Source organism: Marmota monax, unplaced genomic scaffold, assembly GCF_021218885.2.
Source record: "Marmota monax isolate L192 unplaced genomic scaffold, Marmota_monax_Labrador192_F-V1.1 WCK01_AAM20220418_F8-fsc00107, whole genome shotgun sequence".
Classification (NCBI taxonomy): Eukaryota; Metazoa; Chordata; class Mammalia; order Rodentia; family Sciuridae; genus Marmota; species Marmota monax.
Genome location: NW_026693761.1, coordinates 3,212,190 through 3,233,163, shown reverse-complemented (window position 1 = coordinate 3,233,163; position 20,974 = coordinate 3,212,190). Strand labels below are relative to the sequence as shown.

At 39.4% G+C, this 20,974-nt stretch overlaps 1 protein-coding gene across 1 annotated transcript in view; it reads left to right on the top strand.

The window, feature by feature from the left end:
• Aoah (acyloxyacyl hydrolase) overlaps nt 1-20,974 on the top strand; it is a 204,456-nt gene that overhangs the window by 156,408 nt on the left and 27,074 nt on the right. Inside the window, exons 14-15 of the mRNA XM_046460635.2 lie at nt 13,865-13,901; nt 15,011-15,085. Of these exons, the coding sequence (XP_046316591.1) occupies nt 13,865-13,901; nt 15,011-15,085 (112 nt within the window). The remainder of the gene's footprint in view (nt 1-13,864; nt 13,902-15,010; nt 15,086-20,974) is intronic.

Here is a 20,974-nt window from a genome sequence, read left to right as displayed (position 1 = left end):
AGAGAGTAGTCCAGACCCTAGGAGTTGAGGGTACTGGATACACCACTTCAAAATGTGCCTCTTCAGCATGAGGATTATTTTGAGTTAATAGCCACTTGAGAACTTGCAGACAAAAGAAAAAGTCTAAAGCAATGAATGCATACGTTTTCCTTATGTACAGGAAATGTACATTTATTAAGGAAATTTTCATTAAGAAGAGGACTCTTAACAACCTGTATTAGTGGAGAAGACCTCCAGTAAAACCTGCATAAAAGAGTTGCTTGCAGCCAGGCACGGTGGTGCATTCCTGTAATCCCAGCAACAGAAGGATTGAGACTTCAAAGCCAGCCTCAGCAACAGTGAGGCACTAAGCAACTCAGGGACCTTGTCTCTAAATAAAATACAAAAAAGGGCTGGGGATGTGGCTCAGTGGTTGAGTACCCCTGAATTCAATCCCCAGTACCCTCACCCACAAAAAAAGAGTTATTTACAGCTCTTCCTGATCACATTCCCATAACTTGCTTCCCTGACCCAAAAACCAATCCTTTTTCCTTTAACCTAAAATGGTATATAAACCCAAGTTCTAACCAGCCCTTTGTCTTGCTCATTGCTAGGTGCTCCCATATGTACATGTGCTCCCAAGAAGTACACATGTTAATACACATCTGCTTATTTTCTCTTGTAAATCTGTCATTGGCCGGTGGATTGTATAAGGCCCCAGTTGGAGAACCTGAGCTGGGTTCAGGAAAAGATCTTGTCCCTCTCCTGCAGCTGCCTCTGAAAGCCTTCTGAGTACATCAAGGAGTAGTACACTCTGCTGCTAGACTTAAAGAAAACTAACAAAGGAGCATGCTTCCCCAGTGAGCAAGAGTATTGTCAAAGGAGCTAGCCTTGTGCCCAGAAACACCACTACTCCACGCCAGAAAAAAAAAAAACAGGTTGATGTCCTTTCAGAACCTAGTCAGTTGATCACATATTTCTAGGAAAATTGCCAGAGACCATGAATTAAGATCCAATTCTCCAGGCCCATCCTTAGCAGAGTGAGTGAATTCAACTGCAGAGATGTATGAATATCATTATTATTATTATTTTCACATTTATATTTTTTATATATTTTAGCTAATACTAAATATCTTCTCTAAGACACTATGACAAGTACTTTACATACTCTACCCACATTTAATCTATGAAATAACTCCATTTTGCAAAAGAGGAAACTGAGACTCAGAAAGATTAAGTTACTACAGTCCACTAGGTCATCTGTAGCAGATCTTCAACTGTATGTGTCTCACGCTGAATGCTATGGTCCCAACCATGCCATACTGACCCCCTTTCAGGTTCTGGCCTTAAAAGTCACCATCTTGCTGCCTTGAATAATCAACACCTGTCCTGGACTTAGCTGAGTGCCAGAATGAGACACCTTCATCCAACGTTCTATGCCAGTTCTCTTTGTCGAAAGTAGTCTCATCTCCTTGGAAAGGAATAGAGGCAAGAAAGAGAAGTAAAAGAAGAATGAGCAGACAAACTGCAAATAAACTGGAAAAATATATATATTAAGCCAGGCTTAGCTGAATTCAGTTACTTTAAGATATCACCGTGGTCTGTATCTGGAACAAAACAAGTTTTGTACCTTTTAGAAGCTAACTGAGCTTGTGCCATTGTTTTCTTTCCAGAAATTGAATAACCTGAGTTTAATCACGAGAAAACAAAAAAAAAAAAACCCAGATTGAGAGACATTTCACACAAAGAATTGCATAGTACTGCTCATAAGTGTCAAGGTCACAAAAGATAAAGACTAAGCAATCAGTCCAGATTAAATGAGACTAAAAAGTCTTGAGCTAAATACAGTATGAAATCCTGGATTAGATCCTGGATCCCGAGAAAGTGCTCATTAATGGACAATTAATGAAAATTAAATGAGGTCTATAGATAAGACAGTAATACCCATGTTAATTTCTTGATTTGGGTCATTGTATCATGATTATTATAGATGTCCACATTTAGGGAAACTGGGTGAAGGGTATGTGCAAATCCTTTATTCTATTTTTCCAGACTTTTAACAATTATATCAAAATGAAAAATTTAAAACAATTTTTTTAAGAGCCACAGGGGAGCATTGGAGAGGAGCACAGAAGTCGCCTTTATCAAACTGAAGTAGGCCTTCAGAAAGTATGTGGTGAGCCCAACTACTGGGTTGAGTATTTGGTCTCAATCCAAAACCTTGACAGACGATGACAGAATTATTTATAACAGAACAACTAGGACATTTCTGTTTGGGGAGCTTTGACACAGTGTGGTCACAGTGACAGAGACAGATTTTAGAAATAATTTTGAAATGCTTGATCTAAAAAAAATGCATATAGATACATTTAATGCCCACAGGTGTCAAAAGCTGCTATTTCTCATCAGGATCAAATTTATCTCCAAGATTCAATGTTTAATTATAATAGAAACTTTTAAAAAGAGAAATATCCCAGTACGATACATCTAAAGTGCCACAATCCACCCTTTTGCTACTTATTATTCCCATCTTTCATTCTTGCAAGATTTTAGGATTCAAAGGGTCATTAAATGATGAAGACAGTCTGATTCAAGTGGGACTATTTCTTAGGATTTATTTATGCAACCCATCTAGGTAGGAGCAGGACCCATGACAGAGATTATAATATAAAGAGTATGGACTTCTGATCTCTCTGTTTTGTCAAGATGTTCATCTGTGCGGCTTGTGTCAGCATACCTACCAGGGCCGGGGGTGGGGGGGGGGAATTCAGAAGCAAATATCTTAACATTTTTAAAAATGTAATGGCCAGCGATCCTGAATCCTAAGGGGTTTCCTTTCAATACTCTCTTTTGCTTAGAGGTTCAGATAAAAGATACCAAGGAGAAAGCTATCCACTACTTGTATTGATAACTGAAATGAACTTGGCATTTACATCTGATCCAAAGCATCCTGGGAGGTGCCTTTTGCCTCTGGTCTTCTTTTACTTCCTCTCCAGTATTGCAATAGGTGCTAGAAATAGAAAGGTGAGCAAGACAAAGTCCCTGCCTTCAAGGACATCATAACCAGAAGTGAAAGAGAGACAACTAAGGAAATAACTATGGTCCTGTTAAAGTGGCACTAAAGTAGAAGCAGGTTGAGGTCTCTGGAGGGGAAAGGCATTTAATTCTGCCTGGACAAGTAGAGGAAGACTTCACAGAAAAGTTAAAGCTTGTGCAGAGAGCCCTGCAGAAATAAGTGAGAAAAAGTTACAGAGAGATGGTAACTCAGGGCAGGGAGGCTCTGAGGGAAAAACATCTTTGGGGAAGAGGGAGAGGAAAATCCAACATAGCTGAAGGATACTTGGGGGGCAGTGTCAAGTGTTGAGACTGGGAGGTAGTTTAGAGCCACAATGGGAAGACTCTTAAATTCTTTTAAGAAATAATGTTTTCAGGAATCACTGACATAGTTTGTGGTTGAAATTTAGAATCACACTTCTGAATTTAAAAGCATTTTCACTAGTAGAAACACCATCCAAAACTGTCAAAACAAACAATTATTAAATATCTACTATTCTGAGCTCAAGGTCAATATATTAGTCTGTTCATTGCAAGCAAACATTCTTAGAGGAAACAAGGAATTTAAATTTCTCATGATAGGTTTTTTTTCAACTGGATTATACAAATCATTCTTCTGAACATGCTTTCTAAATTAATAAAATGCAAACAAAGTATGCATTATTTTTTATATAATTCATATTAAATACTATTAGGTTTATTTTAGGTCAATATATGACACTATATTTTCCATTAATTTTTTTTTTTGTACTCTTTATAATGCATTCAGGGTTCTGGTTCCAGGTACAATAGAGTAAACACAGTTGCTATAGTTTGGATCTTCAATGTCTCCAAAAGGCCCTTTTGTTGAAGGCTTGGTCACCAGTCTGGGTGCTACTGGAAAGTGGTGGAACCCTCAGAAGGTTGGGCCAAGTGTAAGGAATTTAGATCATTTAGATCATTCAAGGATGCCCTTGAAGGGGATACTGGAACTCTAGTCCTTTCCTCTCTTTTATTGTTTCTTGACCACCAAAAGGTGAACAGGTCTCCTCTGCTATGTTCTCCCACCAGAGTGTACTATGCTGCCACAGGCCCAAAACAACAGGGTCAAGCAACTGCAGACTAAAACCTCTGAAACTGTGAGCCAAAATAAATGTTTCCTCCTTATAATTCCATTACTTCAAGTAATTTGTCACCTTATGGAAAGCTAATGAACAATCCACACTCTCTCTCTCTCCCCTGACTACAACTACAAAACTTGAGCAGAATATTTGGAAGCTATTGGAGGACTCTGAAAAGTAACCAGCAGACTGACTGGAGAAGAAAGCCAGAGTTAGGATTCCCAGCAAACCAGAAGTAAGGTTAGCCTTTTGTGGTCCTCTGATATCTTCAGCCTGGACTCCAGGCAGACTGCAACCCAAAAGGAGACAGTGATACAGGAGAGATTGCCTCAGAAAAAACCCTCTGCTATCACTGTAACACAGGAAAAGGGTCTCCCGACAGTGGCAGCAGCAACAGTGGAGTCTTGTTTGTACCTAAAATTGTGAAGGATTGGGGTGGACACTGCCTCTCTAGCTGGAAGAATTGTGATTGCAGGAGAGTGGGGGAAATCCCCATTGCCTTTTTTGTCACTCTGTCCTCCCATCACTCAGTTCTACCATGACTAAATTTGTACAAGTTTTAGCACAACAGAGTGGGATAACTAAAGCCACAACTTTCTAACTGCAGGACCACAGAGGGGACCCTGGGAACCAGAAAATACCAGGGAGATCATGGAGAGGGAGCATCTTTGAAAAGTAACTCCCTGAAATCATTTTGAACTCCTGAACCATGATTCATGAATCTCATCCTAAGTAGCACACCAAAGACTTTGAGAACTGAACTTAGGCAACTTCCCAGGTTAGAGTAGCTTCTCTGTGGCATGCAAATGAGACAAATTGAAATAACACTGTGAAGTTTTTGAAAATGAAATTGACATTAAAATCACAACCTCACACAAGACTGGTTAGAATCTGTCACCTGAACCTAATAGGGTTCATTGACTAAGAAGGTAAAAATATTCATATTACTTATAATGTTTAAACAAGATTCAGAGTCTTATAATATTCAAAATGGCCAAGATAAAATCTAAAATTACTCAGCATATGAAAAACCAGAAAAATCTCCACTTACATTAGAAAAGAAAATCGACAGATGTCAATTCCAAACTGACACAGAACTACAGTATAATTAAAGGAGCAGTTAAAAAATTCATATTAAAAAAAATAACTGATAAGTTAAAATACTAAAAAGAAATTTTAAATAAACAAGGCAGAAAGAGAAATAAGAGCAAAACACAAGAAATGAACATAAAACAATGAAATGGTAGACCTAAATTCAAATATATCAATGATTACAATAAATGCAAACTGCTAAACATATCTATTAAAAACAATCAGAATGGATTTTAAAATAATGACTTGGGATTGGGATTGGAGCTCACTCTTTTAGCATTGCAAGGCTCTGAATTCAATATTTAACACCAAATATGAAATATTTAACACAAACACGAAAAAAGAAAAAGGCAAATGATGCTGTCTATAAGAAACTCCTTTCAAATACAATGTTATATATGAAGTAAAAGATAGATAATACCAAGACAACACTAATCAAAATAAGCTGTAGTGACTACATTAATATCAGATAAAATAAACTTCCAAGCCAAGACAATTACCAGTAACCAAGAAAGATATTATATAACGATAAGAGGATTAATTTGTCAAAAGAATGCAACAATACTGAATGTACATATACCTAACAACAGAGCTTCAAAATACATTAGGGAAAAATTGACAAAACAGGATAAATAGACACAACTCTAATTACAGCTGAAGATATCAACACTGCTCTATTAGTAACCTATAGAACAAGGAAACAAAGATCAATAATGATATAGAACTATCAATCATTTGGATCTAATTGACATTTATAGAACACATTACTCAACAAAAACTAAGCACACTCATGCCCATGAGCCATTCCCCAAGGATATATTCTGGGTCATAAAATAAACTTTAACAAATTGAAATTATACAAACTATGTTCTGTCACTGTAATGTAATTGACCTAGATCTCAATTATAGAAAATTACAGAAAAAAATTCAATCATTTAGAAATTAAGTAATATATTTGTAAATAACCACAGGTCTAAGAGGAAGTCTCAAAACAATTTAGAATTATTTCCAACTGGATGAAAATGAAAATGGAAATACAACATATCCAGGTTTTTAGGATGCAGCCAAAAGTATGCTTGAAGGGTAATGCATAGAATTAAAATGCTTATATTAAAAAAAGAAATAAAGACCTTGAATCAAAAATCTAAGCTCTTACCTCAAGAAACTAGCAAAAGAAGAGCAAACTAAATCCATAGCAAGCAGTAGAAAAAGAAATAATAAAGGTAAGAATAGAATTGAATTTGAAAACAAAAAGATAATAGAGAAAACCTATGAAACCAAAACTGATCCTTTGAAAAGATAGAACAATTAATAAACCTCAAGACTAACATAAAAAGGGAGAAGACAAATTACCAAAATCGGGAATAAAATAAGGGCAATTACTATAGATCCCACAGACTTTAAAATGATAGAAAAGGAATCCTACACATCGAGGTCTCGTAGACTATTTGAGATAGTTTTAACTTGCAGTGACACTTCCATGGAAGGTTTTTTCTATTTTTTAAGCAATAACAGGCACATTATTGGCATCATTTTAGGAATGTATAGAAAGGGGGGAAAAGTGGTTTCTTGTAGACTCTTAAGCAGCCATAGCAAGAGTAAAGGGGAGAGTGAGGAAAACCTAACCAAGGTGGATTGGATGGAAGAGAATGTCTCCTATCAATAAAGATTTATTAAGAAGTAGAATAAAGCCAGGTTCAGTGGTGCACACCTGTAATCCCAGCAGCTCTGGAGCTGAGGCAGGAGGGTCATGAGTTCAAAGCTAGCCTCAGCCATTTTTCGAGGCCCTAAGCAACTCAGAGAGACCCTGTACATAAATGAAATACAAAAAGGGCTGGGGATGTGGCTCAGTGGTTAAAGCACCCTTGTATTCGATCCCTGGTACCAAAAAAGAAATAGAAACAAGAGGACTTTATAACCAATTGTATGGCGGGCGGGGGCAAGAGGTGATGAAGAACAAAGAATAATGGCACAATATCTCATTTAGTAGACCAAGCAGGTCATTGTGTTTTATCCCAGACAGAGAATAGGGAAAAGAAGCTGGGTAGAGTTGGGGGAAATGGAGTTCAGTTTTGACCATGGTCCATCTAAGGATTCTAGGGGGACATCTTTGGAAAAGTGTCCCTTGAGCAATTGGAAACATGGGTACAGGCTCAAATAGAATATTGGAAAGCAGGGACATACAGACTGTAGTTCAAATCATGGAATTGTATGGTATTGCCAAGGAGTAAGTATTGGATGAAAAAAGAAAACCAAATTTGGGGGCTTGGGTCAAAAAAAAAAAAAAACAGGAAGCATGAAGGAGAAACAATGCAGGGTCACTGATGAATGGATCAAAGAATGTCTTTGATCAGAGTAAAGAGGAGAAGCAGAAAAGCACAATGCCATTAGCAGACAACAGAAGAGAATAACTCCCAAGAAAACAGTCCTCAGTATCTTTTCTCTAGTTTCCTTTCTAAACCAAGGCCAAATAAATTCACTAATGAACACATGCCCTGTGCCTAGTGTTTCAGGAAAAATTCCTTCATTTCAGGACTAGTCATACACACATAAAGTAAGTAACAAATAAAACCATAAGCAATAAAGATATTGCTATGTTTTATTCAGCACCATATGGATGATGATCAGAAGTCAAAGGGTGCCGGGCGTGGTGGTGCACACCTGTAATCCCAGTGGCTCAAGAAGCTGAGGCAGGAGGATCGAAAGCTCAAAGCCAGCCTCAGCAAAAGCGAGGCGCTAAGCAACTCAGTGAGACCCTGTCTCTAAATAAAACACAAAATAGGACTGGGGATGTGGCTCAGTGTTCAAGTGCCCCTGAGTTCAATCCCCGGTTACTTGCCCCCCCCCCAAAAAAAAGTCAAAGGACATAGGTCAAAGTATTCTTAAGTACTATGAATGGTGAAGAAAGGGAGAAAATTAGTGTTTACTGATATAAACTGTAAAGGTGTTTATGCAGAAGCTTTATAAGGCCTGAGAAGAAGGTCTGAGAGTGGATAAGTGAGATGTTGAGAGGGGAAAAGAAAGAGGAAGGGTCTTGCCTCGTTTTCCTGATTCCTTTTTCTTTTCTCATTTTATACCCTGTATACGCAGACACACACAGACACACAGACATACAGACACACACACACACACATCATCTTATCAGAAAGAAGTAAAACAGAGGAGGAGAGGGAGGGGAGTAGTCACAAGATCAATCATCCAATTTTATTGCTTTTTGATTTTGAACTAAATACATATTGTAAACTGCTGCTAATCATCTTTATCAAATAAAAATATTTTAATAATTTTTAAAACTTTACATAATTAATACCCTGTTATGATCCTCAAACAAAATTTGGGGGAAATTTTAAAGTTATTTTAAATAAGTTGATTGTATGTTATACTGTCTATGGGAGGACACAACTGGATTGAGGGCAAACATGACCCAAAACAGTTTTTACCATTACGGGATTCGTTGGCAACATTTTACAATTGACATATTTCACATAAAGTCCCAGATTTCCACCTTCCACTGTGAAATCAGAAAATCTGACAACACTAGCCCTCCATTCTGAATGGCACAAATCTATCGGGACTGAGTAGTGACTGCTCTTTCTAGACAGGGTTAATTATGTACCTCACCTGCCAGCTCTGCAAGTGTCTGAGCTTGTTACCTTTAATCCAGATCATTGCTTCAGGCCATTTCATGGCTTGTTTGAGCATTTGCAGTCAATAAACTAAAATGCATCTCATAGTTCTTTCCACAGATTCTTTTGAAAGAACTACAATAATCTATTTCTGATCATGACTGTCTATTAGCAATGGACGTTACAATGATTAAATAGCTCTCTGAAATGGATCACTAGCTAAGACATTGCTCAATAGCTATAAGATCATGACATAGTCTCTTTCCCTCTCAGGGCCTCATCTGTAAAATGGGATACCTGACCAAATGTCTTCAGGTTCCATCCAGGGTTAATGCTCCATGAAGCTCCTTGACTCTAAAGAGTGCTAGGAGGCAGCGTTTTGAAGCTAATAATGCAGGAGCTTGAGGGTTCCTCAAACACTTGCTGACCACATGTTTTCATAAAGTTTTCAGTCATAAGATATTTTACCAAAATTGGTCGTGATCCCTCTCTTTCTACTCTGGCTTCTGACTAATGTCAGGACTTGTTTTTGCTTGTTCGTTGTTTGTTTGTATTGTTTTGATGCTAGAGATTGAACCCAGGGAACTCTGAGATTGAACCCAGGGAACTCTCTTGTTTGCTGAGGCGGGACTTGAAGTACAAACTTCCTGCCTCAGCCTCCTGAGTCACCAGGATTATAGGTATAATGTCACCTCACCTGGTAATGTCAGGGTTTGTTTGTGTTTTGCGGGGTTTTTGATTTGTTTGTTTGTTTGTTTTCTTAAAGAGGATCCCCTTAATTGTACAAGAATTGAGAAAACCTGGATGCGCCCTATACAATACAGATAATTATAACAACTGTAGCATTAAACTAAAAAATTATTTCTAACTAGTTTATAAACCACATGGGGTATTTCACTGGGAATTAATTAACAATTTTTTATCTTAGGAGTTTAGGAAACATCTGAATTTCTTTTGAGATTCAGTTTAATACACCCCTTCTTCAGGGCTTCTCTGAAACTTTATGTTTGTTACTGGATAAATAATTGTAAGCTTCATAAGAAGGGGAATCATGTCTTTTCTATATACCTTTGCATCCATGGCACCTATTTCAATGCCTGGCACATAGTAAGTACCTAATAAATAATTAATGAATTAATTTATGAATACCTATTATACTTTTAGCTAATATTCCCCATGTCTTTCCATGAAGAATTTGAGCGTTAGTGCCTATTCTGAACCAAGCACTGAAAGTTACAAGCTCATGGAGAAGACCACTGAAATTGTCTTACCAATTGATTTGAATGCACAGAATATGAGGTGCTTGATGGCATGATCAGCTCTGACTCAGCAGAGGAAATGGAAGCTGAAATTCATTTACAAAGGGAGGGCTAACCAATGCTGAGTTCATGGGAGACCCTGCTTTGCTTGCAATGTGCTGTGCCCTATTTAAAAGAGACTGAAAAGGCCAGAGTGCAGACTTTAAAGGCCCACATAGACCGTCTTTTTCCCTTAATTGGGGACAGATAAGTCCTCCATTGGAGCACCTTGACAAATAAATTAAATGTTCCTATTCTAAGGTCAAACCTTTTCCATTTCTCTGAATTATAATTATAGAGACCAGCATACAAACTCTGAGCTCCTCAAATGTCTGCCTTCTTTTGCCACATCCCATAGTCTACAAGCTCTCCTTCCTGCTCGCTTCCTCCAGTTCTCGATATTTTCTCAAATGGCAGCATCAGGAGCAAAATCAGCAGTTGGGGAGAAGATTATATACAGAAGAAGGACAATAGAGGTTGGGAAGAAAGAGAAATAAAAAATGCCCATGAGTCTGGCAAAAGAATAATAAAACTACTAGGAAAAAAATTAAAAAGAAGGGTAATTAATAAAAGGGAGTAATAGGGCAGTGACAAACTAATTAGATAATCTCATAAAACTGAGACTTCCCAAAGGAAATGGACGGTGAATGAACTTTAGAGCAAAGAGAATTCTGTGCTCCTAGTGTGAACACGTATCAGAATAAATAAGTCACTCGGGTAAAAGAATAGGCAATTCCTTGCTCCTTGGGTGGCTATTTGTAATTGTTTTTTTAAATCCACTACAACCAGTTGCCATTGGTCTCCTGTCCTTGTCTGGAGTAGCAAAGGGACATAGGTGATGTTGACAGTGGCGTGCCATGACAAGCTTTCATTTTGTTTTCCTCAAGCTCTGTGGGTGCTCTGCACCTCAAATTCCCAGTGCTACGCTAGATAATGAGGAAAATTATTGGCCTAACCAGGTCCTCTAATTTTTTCCCCACTCATGGCTTGAGCCCTCATTAATTTCCTTTTCTCATTAAGAGAAAAATCAAGGAGTGAGAATTAAACACCTCCTGATTTATTATCCTACTGAAAATGGGAAGTGGAGAGTCATGGGGTGGAACCGAATGAAGAGCCTGGGACAAGTGAGCATTACAGGGTACCACATTGTCATGAAGGGGCCACACTCCTCTTACCTCTGGAGGAAAATAGAGAGCAATTGAACATCCAGAAATACTTTGAGTCTCTACACTTAGGATCAGTGTTGTAATATCAGGTATCTTCTCCCAGTGGAGATAATAAGCCCCCCAATTACACTGGGTTTCTCCTCTATTCAAGCTTTTGAACTAGCCTTTAAAAATCATTCCCAGCACTCTATTATATATCTACCCCCACAGACACTACTCCTCGGGTACAGAGGTTGCATCCATCTCATTTGTTACTCCCCTATTAAATGACAGGCTTGTAGCCAGTGCTCACAAAGGAATGCAGAGAGCGAAGGAAGGCATGCATGCTGAGATGACTGGTTACCCTTAATTTATATGACCGTGTGCATTTGGGAGGGTGGTTCCAGGGATTGAACTCAGGGGCACTCAACCACTGAGCCACATCCCCAGCCCTATTTGGTATTTTATTTAAAGATAGGGTTTCACTGAGTTGCTTAGCACCTTGATTTTTGCTGAGGCTGGCTTTGAATTCATAATCCTCCTACCTCAGCCTCCAGAGCTGCTGGGATTGATTACAAGCATGTACCACCTGCTTATATGCTGACTGTGTGCACTTTTAATAAATACTGCCTCACTCCAAAAATGAAATATAAGCATTGTAGGGCAAGTCTTCAAAAAAATGAATAAATAAGCCAGCACTTCCAATTGGAAATATACCCAAAATATTGGAGGCAGAAATTTGAAACTGATATTTATAATAATCAAAAGGTGGAAACAACCCAAATGTCTGTCAGTATATGGGTGGATAAAGAAAATATGGCCTATATTGGAATATTATTTCATCTTAAAAGTAAAGGAATTCTGCTATGTGCTACCACATGGATGAACGTCAAGGACATTATGCTAAATGAAATAAACCAGACACAAAAAAAGACAAATTGCATGACCCTCCTACATGAAGTATCCAGAACAGTTAAGTTCAGAGAGACTGGGAGAAAACGGTACTAATTAGAGCTATCAGTCATTAAAGGCTGACTACAGAGTTTCACTTTGGGATGATGGAAAAGTTCTGGAGCTGGATAGCAGCGATTGTTATACAACAATGTATGTCCTTAGTGCCTCCAATATTTGGGGTATATTTCCAATTGGAAGTGCTGAGTTCAATCCCTGGTACCAGTGCGTTAACATTCCTGATTCAGCCAAGAGAACATTAACATTGCTTATACAATTTGCAACTAATTCTATGTGACAAAGAGGTTACCACTGAATGGTTACACAGCTCAAGGGAACATTGGTTGGCATGCCCTTCCTGGGTGTGCACAGCTCTTTTCTCCAGGTGGATCTGTAAGCACCCACACCTTCCTCCCAAGCGTCCAAGGATGGAAGTTATAGGAGAAACTTCCCATGGAAAGAGGCAACTGGATGTTTTTTCTCCAGCTCTCATCCACTGATTTGCATACCTGTCTGAGGACTACTAGCTATTGTAGACTAGCCCCCCCAGAGATAAAAAGGCAATAAACCTATTCATATTCACTCTTTCTGGATGAGAAGCAGTGTTCCACAGGAAACCAGAATTCTGCATTGCAGATGGAAGGGACTGGTTTAAATTGTGTTTCTCCATATCAGTAGTTGTGTGACTATGGGCCAGTCACAAGTGAGCCTCAGTTTCCTCATCTATACAATAGGAATAATGTCAAGCACAGTGATGCACACCTGTAATCCCAGCGGCTCTGGAGCATAAGGTAGGAGGATTTCAAGTTCAAAGCCAGCCTCAGCAACTTAGCGAGGCCCTCAGCAAATCAGTAAGATCCTGTCTCTAAATAAAATCCAAAAAAAGAGCTTTGGATGTGGCTCAGTGGTTAAGCGCCCCTGGGTTCTATCTCTGGTACCAAACAAAATTAAAAATTTTAAAATAGGAATAATATGGTCCCTAACTCAAAAATAGTTCTGATGTTTAAATGAACTAAGTGTTTAACAATATGTAGAATAAAATAAATATTCATTAAGCATTATTTCATGTAAGAGATACATTGATGGTCACATGCCATTATATGCACTCTACAATCTGAATCTTGCACTCACCAAACAGCCTGAAGGAACCTCAGGAGTGAGCAGAAAAGCTAGGAGGAGTTTAAATAGAGCTCTCCAGGGAGATGCATAGTTCTCAAAGAATCCTTTTCACTGTTTTTCTGGTCCTTCAACTCCTTACTTAATTTGGAGTAGTTTGTCTCTTTGATGATAGATATATACCTTTTTCTCAGACCAACTAAAATGTTCATTCAATCATGTTTAGGAAATTTCTTGAGACCCATGAATCCAAAGGGCTTTTGACTATCTTAATATAATGTAAAATAAACAGAAAACCCCTGAAGTAGAGCTACAGGATAAAACACTATAGAAACTCACCAAAAGCAAGTTACCTCCAACAGTGTGATGATCTGGTTGACTGTAGATTGTACAATAATGCTTCTACTTCCATGAATTCAACCCAATTAGACTCTCATACTCAATTTGATAATGTTAAATTGAACTCACTAACAATTATTATTTTCTTAATTTTAATCACTCAGGTGCATCTTCTCATAACCTGGAGGAATTTATAAAAAGGTAAGTGGAAAATGGATCTAAGAAATTGCTTTTGGTTTCTCATTTTGAAAAAGGAATGAAAACTCTCTGTTGCTACCTGATAATCATTTCTACTGAGCATCAATAACTCATTAGTCATTATCCAAACACAAGTATATCGCTTCTCAGACCAGTGAGCATAGGAAGTGATTAATTTATGTAGGTTTCTCAAAGAAGGAACATAAAAATGCATACAAATTAGGTAAAACTTAGGTACAACAGAAGTAACTAAAAAGACAAAAAAAAATATGTCATATTCTTGCTTTATGAATAAGAAAATATTTTTGTGTCATTTTAGGCTTAAAATTCACAAGTAAGGACCTGAATGGAAGTCTTAGGAAGCTTTGCCCTTTTGAAGTTGACTATAGGACCACAACTGTTAGGATGTCCTTGAGCCTGGACATAAATCACCCAGGTTACTCATGTGCTTATCAATGAGAAAGGGATGTGAAAGATGCTAAGAAGATGGTGGTGTGCCTATATATCTGGGATTCCAATGCACTCCTTTTAATGTGGTATTTTTGAAATAGAAAAGTGGGCTAAATGTTGTAGAGAAGAAGGGAAATGGGAACAGTGATTGGCCATACCAGAATGAAAGAGAAATAGAGGAAAGCTTATCAAGAGAGCATTCACTGCATTTCTGGGTCTGACATAGTACCCGGCCCATCGTAGACATACAACAGATATTAGTCATTTGAATCAATGAGTCTCTTTTTGTTTCTTTGCACCTTGAAGAAAATAGAAATATCTGCCAGAAAGCCCTCAAATTAAGCTTCACCTTTTGAATTTTTCAGTCCATTTCAAGGGTACCCTTCTTTCAAGGTGGTCTTCATTGGTCTCATTTTCTCATTATAAATGATATCAAGGTCATGAGCCTAAATAAAGTACCCCATGGCAGTCATCTAACCGCCAGAAGGCAACAAAGGCCCATAGAAGGACATATCCTTTCAATATTTGCCCCTTTAAGAGAGAGAGAGAGAGAGAGAGAGAGAGAGCACAATCACACAAAGATTTCCCCCCAGGCCCAGCCTGTCTCTGGTTGCAAAGCTCAGTGTCTGACACCCAGATTCTGTCTATCTATGGCTTCTCAGCTTGTCTAGGAACCAACTGTTGGACCATCCAGCCACTGTCATATATGCCATGATTGGAAATGATGTCTGCAATGGGTGAGTTATTGAGAAAGAAAATTTTTCGAAAGTTTTTGGGTCCCCTCTTTCCAACCCCATTCAACGCCAACTCCACTCCATTATTGTGGCTTGCTATTAATGAATTTCTCTATCTTAGAAGCCAGTCCTAGATCTGTGAAATCAATAGAAGCAACCTGTGAAGCTGAAAGCCCCTTTTGAAAGTACTGTAACTGATCCATTAATGCACAATTCTGAGGTTACAACAAATTGGTGTGTCAGGACCAATCATGAGTTATATCACAAGAAATAGACTACTCCTAACCAAGAATCCCAGATTGAAAACTGATGACTTTTTAAATAAAATGAAGCATAGTTATCCCTGTCTGACTCGTATTCTGATTACTTTCTTGTGTGGAAGAGACAACATAGACTTATACTATTTGTAAAGAAGATGTATATAACTCAAGCCAATCCTATATATGGGTCAACCCATGACCCAGAGTAGGAAAAAAAAAGTTAAAAAAGTAGTTTTGCTAAAATGCTAATATCAGTAATGATTTCAAAATGTTAAATGACTTACTTCCCTCTCAACATTTGGGGAGGTTTATAAAAATACGCATATTCCTCTAAGAATATGCTGTGTGAATGCCATCTGGCCCAAAATAAATAAATAAAAGGTGAGATAGGATCTAGAGCAACTCCCCAGTGGCCATCCATCCACTGTTTTAGTTAGACCAACAGAGGTTCCATGAGGCACTTGAGGTCACACAAATTGATTAATGGCAGAGCAGGAAATGGGCCACCCTGTTCACTGCCCACCCTTTTATTGCCCTATTTCACTCACCAAGTTTCCCAAGCCTGTGCTAAAAACCATGTCCAATAATATTAAAGTGTGTTTTCTTTCACAGATACCTCTGTAGAACTCTGATGGTGAAGGAGGTGTAGATATAATCAATGAAATGAGTTCAGGGCAGTAGAAACCACTTCATGATTCAGAGATGATGGGCAGCCCCACTCCTGTCCTAAGTTTTTTTGCTCTTTTCCCCAGAACCCCAGGCCATCCAAGGTCCTTACCTGTATGGTGAGTTACCTGGGGCTTTCCAGTATATAGCAAATGTTCCTAAGGCCTGCCATGAGCCAAGAGCTATGCCACTCGATGTCATTTCATCCCTACAGCAGCCCTAAGAGGCAGGTAGAATTGCCTACATTTCCACAGATAAGGAAACTGAGATTCACAGGATTAAGAAACTTGCTTATACTGCTATCAAGTAGCAAGGCTGAAGCCAAGCCAGGTGCTCTGATCATACACTGTGAACTTCTTTGCTTCCTTTTACCTAGTCATTTTTTTAAGTATTTGTTAAGTACCCACCATATGCCAAGCACTGGGACAAGCTCTGAATTCAATGGCAAAGTTGTCATAGTCCCTGAACTCAATCAGCTTACAGAGAAAGAAGCACTGAGGAGCAACCCAGAGACCCAATCACAAAAAGAGAACAAACCCTGTCCCTCCAGCCCCCATCTAAAGTCACCCAGGGAGAAACAGAGAGCAAGTGGGTTATACTGAGTAAAAAGCACCTGCAGAAAGAGGTTCTGACTCCAAAAGCCAAAATTCCTGAAATTGTACTTTTCCAGAGCATCTTGCTTACCCAGGGGACCCCCAAGCCCCATCCTGCTTTCTCTTTTTCCAAAGAGCCAAAGAGCAGGAAGATATCAGCCAGAGACTTATGCCAGCCTCTCCCCTGCCTGAGATCTGGGCAGAGAAGCAGCAAACAGAGTTGGCAGTATGAGATGTCCCTGCAGTGCCCACTTTGTGATGTCCTATGGAGGGGTTAGAAAAATAAAGACAGATGGCAACATACCTCCCCATCTGCCAGAACATCAAGGTGGAACAGATATCCCAAAATGAGCAAAGGGATTTCATATAAAGCCTGAGCCAGCCAGGAGTTGCATAATAATTCTGTCCTAGAACTTATTCTAGGATATGTGCTTGACTTTTTTCATTCCTTTTTCTTTCGCGGTGATGCCAGTTCTTACTGAAACAATGCAGCTATGTACTTCTTTCACAACTCTCTAAACTCACGTAGTTTCTCATTAAATACTAGCTAAGTGAATGAAGGTCATGACTGGAGGATAGCTTTTAGTGTCAGCAATTCCAAAAGGAAGATAATATGAATGTACTTAACTTTCTCATTGTAATGATATTCAATTTTACCTCTGCTAACTCAGTTTCCTTGGGCTTCACCTATCACTACCCTGGAAAGCTATTTAATGTGAATAATACAGGAGAAAATTTCCCAGAAACAGTAAATGGGGTGAGCTACAACGGTAGAATGTTTGGATAGTGGAGGCACTGGTGGGGAAATGGAAATGGCTTACAGCCTCCAATCACAAAGGTCAGTGACAGCCCTTCCCCAACATCCTAACAGGTCATCTCTGGAAAGAATATTGGAATTCCTGGAAATGACACAGAACTATACAAGCATCTAACACTAGTCACACCCATTGACATGGCTCTGTTTTCTTCAGTGGGCATAGAAATTATAAATGATATATATTTTTTCTTTTTTTTAATTTGTTATACATGATAGTAGAATGCATTTTGATACATCATACATAGATGGAGTATAACTTCTCATTCTTCTGGTTGAACATGATGTAGAGTTACCCTGGTCGTGTAATCATATGTGCACATAAGATAATAATGTCCAGTTCATTCTACTATTCTTCCTATACCCATACTCCCTCCCCACCCTTCACTCCCCTCTGTCTAATCCAAAGTACCTCTATTCTTCCCTAGCCCCCCACTTATTGTGAATTAGCATCTGCATATCCAACATTTGACTTTTGTTTCTTTGGGACTGGCTTATTTTGCTTAGCATTATATTCTCCAGCTCCATCCATTTACCAGCAAATGCCATAATTTCATTCTTGTTTATGGCTAAGTAATATTCTGTTGTGTATATGTTCCACGTTTTCTTTATCCATTCATCTGTTGAAGATTTGTTCCATAGTTTAGCTATTGTGAATTGAGCTGCTATAAACATTGATGTGTCTGTGTCACTGTAGTATGCTGCTTTTACATCCTTTGGGTATAAACCAAGGAATGAGATAACCAGGTCAAATGGTGGTTCCATTTCAAGTTTTCTGAGGAATATCCATACTGCTTTCCAGAGTGGTTGCACCAATTTGCAGTCCCACCAGCAATGTATGAATACATAAATGGTACATTTTGCACCCAATGGAGAGAGCCAGGAGACCCATACAGGTTGTCTGTGCTCTCCCATCTCCAACCATTATTTGTCTGCAATGCCAGTGCTTAAGTTTACACCCACTACAGGTAACAGGCACTGCACTGAGAGGAACTGACAAGTCACAGGCCCCAGGGAGCCTGGGCTAGTGAGTAAGCCATGCTATGGATTCAAATGGTAGGAAGACCATCAGTGAAGGGAATAGAGAGGACTCCTGCTGCTCAGAGGAATGCTCTCAGAGTCAGAGGCCTGGCTGACAAAGGGAATGATTAAGGAATTTCCCAACCAACCAGCCTTCTCCAGGCCATGCCTATTCTTAAGGAATTTTCCATCCATCTCCAAGCGGAGGGGAGTATGAGCCAAGGAGTTCCTACCCCATTCCCAGCCTGTGTTATGAGGCCCCCTTGAGGGGGTTGGGAGCCTGGTGATGGAAGCCTGGTGATGTGATTGCAACTGGCTAGTGTGAAGGAAAGTGCCCAACTCTTAGTTGGATGATGCAAAAGCATGTGCACCCGCTGTGTGTAAGGTCTGCACACTTGATCATGACGGGTGGCGGGGCATAAGCTCTGCTCGAGGAGGCTGGCTTTCTGCAGAAACTGTCTGCCTTCTTCCTCAAGAGGGGGCAACCTCTCTCTGGCATCAGCCAGGGGAAATCTGGCGGGCATATCTGCAAGCATAATGAAATGACTGTGGCCAGCCCTGCACCCTAGTAAACAGGCTTATTTTGCATGACCAGTCACAATTCATTAGGTCAAGAAGAGGCTTCTGAGCCACCCCAAGGGGTGAGGCTCTTTAGCTGTTCCCAGTCTGGCCATGTGTTCCTTACATGTGCCAGAGTATATATCAGTGGGCATTGACTTCTGTGTCACTACTGCCCCAAGTATAACTATTGCGTTCCTGGACTGGTGTTCACATTTTCCCTCTGTTGCTGTGCACTCCCAGTCTCTCACCCTTCTGTCTGAATGTCTGGGTTGAGCTCATCAGTGTTGGGGGTGGGTTGAATGCCCAGTCACTGGGGTAGGCAGGAAAATCCAGGTGGCGCTGACATGGCACCACATATGCCTGGGTTAAAAAATATTAGATCTCTTCAGCTAAGCCTGTTAAGCTTTAGTTGTGAGGAACCTATGAGATTTTTCCCAAACCACTAGCACTCTTTGGTCCCCAGAATGCCAATACTAACTCTTCCCTACCCTAAATTTCCAGGAAAAAGTAGACAAATCAAATGGCGCTGTATTTTTTTTTTTTTTTTTTTTTTTTTAGTACCAGGGATTTAACCCAGGGGCACTTAACTATTGAGCTACATCCCCAGCCCTTTTTTTGGGGGGTGGGGTTAGGGGGTACGAGGGATTGAACTGAGGGACACTCAACTAGCCACATCCCCAACCCTATTTTGCATTTTATTTAGAAACAGAGTCACATTTAGTTGCTTAACACCTTGCTTTTTGCTGAGGGTCTCACTGAGTTTTTTAACACTTGGCTTTGAACTTGCAATTCTCCTGCCTTAGCCTCCCAAGCCACTGGGATTACAGGCACGCACCACCACACCTGGAAGCACTATGAATTTTTCAGAGACAGAAACCAGAAGCATTTTTTATGCATATGGCATGGGGGACCTGAATTAAGAATTGGTTGCTGTTTGACATGCATGGCAAAGGATTTAACTGACAGTGCACACAGTAAATTACACAACTCTAGAGGGCAGAACACAGATATCCGGAGAATGCTCCATTTGCGATACCAGGGCTTCCATTTTTATTTCACTTAGCAATTAGTCATTTTGATTATGCTTGCTTAACTTGGAGGGTGCCCTTTCATAAGTGGTACAAATTAGCTCATTATATCTTTGTGTATAATCAAGGTTGTGTCTCTAATCAAAAAACAATAATCATTAAATAGGGAGTTTGGGAGATTTTGCTCTATCTTAACTCATCCTACCTTTATGTGGCTGGAGAGCTCAGTATAATTGCTTTGTGCCAAAGTGTTTTTTGTCAGCAGAACAAAAAGAGAGAGAGAGAGAGAGTGGCAAGGCAAAAGTTAGTAGGCAGTGTATGTGACCACACCAATGACACAAGACAGGTATAATAGACACCCAACTCGTTTCTCATTTCAGCCTTGCCTTTGCACCCCAGCTACACAGTGAATACAAAACCTGGTTACTCTGGCTGGGTTCTCTCCATCCAAATCAACCTACAAGGCAGCCCATATCCCCTTTGTAAGCGGAGGTCTTTCTAGCACTGCTTCCATACATACATGAATCAAGCCAAAGCCCCTGCCCAGCCTTATGCCCCCAGGAGGTAAGCAACCTACTTTCAAATCCTTGCAGTTGCTTGTAACACAGGCTAGGGAGATTTTTATTCCAAAAGTAATATAAGCTTTTTTTTACAACAATGAAAAGCATGGATTTAGCATTCATTTCTACATGCTGAGGTTTTGTAAAAATCAGACAAGTTTCTTTCTTTCCTTAGGAAAGTCCAAGAAACCCATTACATTGTGTGGAATTACATACACCATCCACAGAGAGAACCCTACTGTCTAAATGAGGCTATAGATTTGTAATTTACTTCTGATTTCCACCTTGAAAATACCTGTCTTGTGTCATTGGTGCAGTCACATACACTGCCTACTAATTTTTGTCTTACCACTCTCTGAAGTGCTTTGATCTTAGGCCTATCCTTCTTAT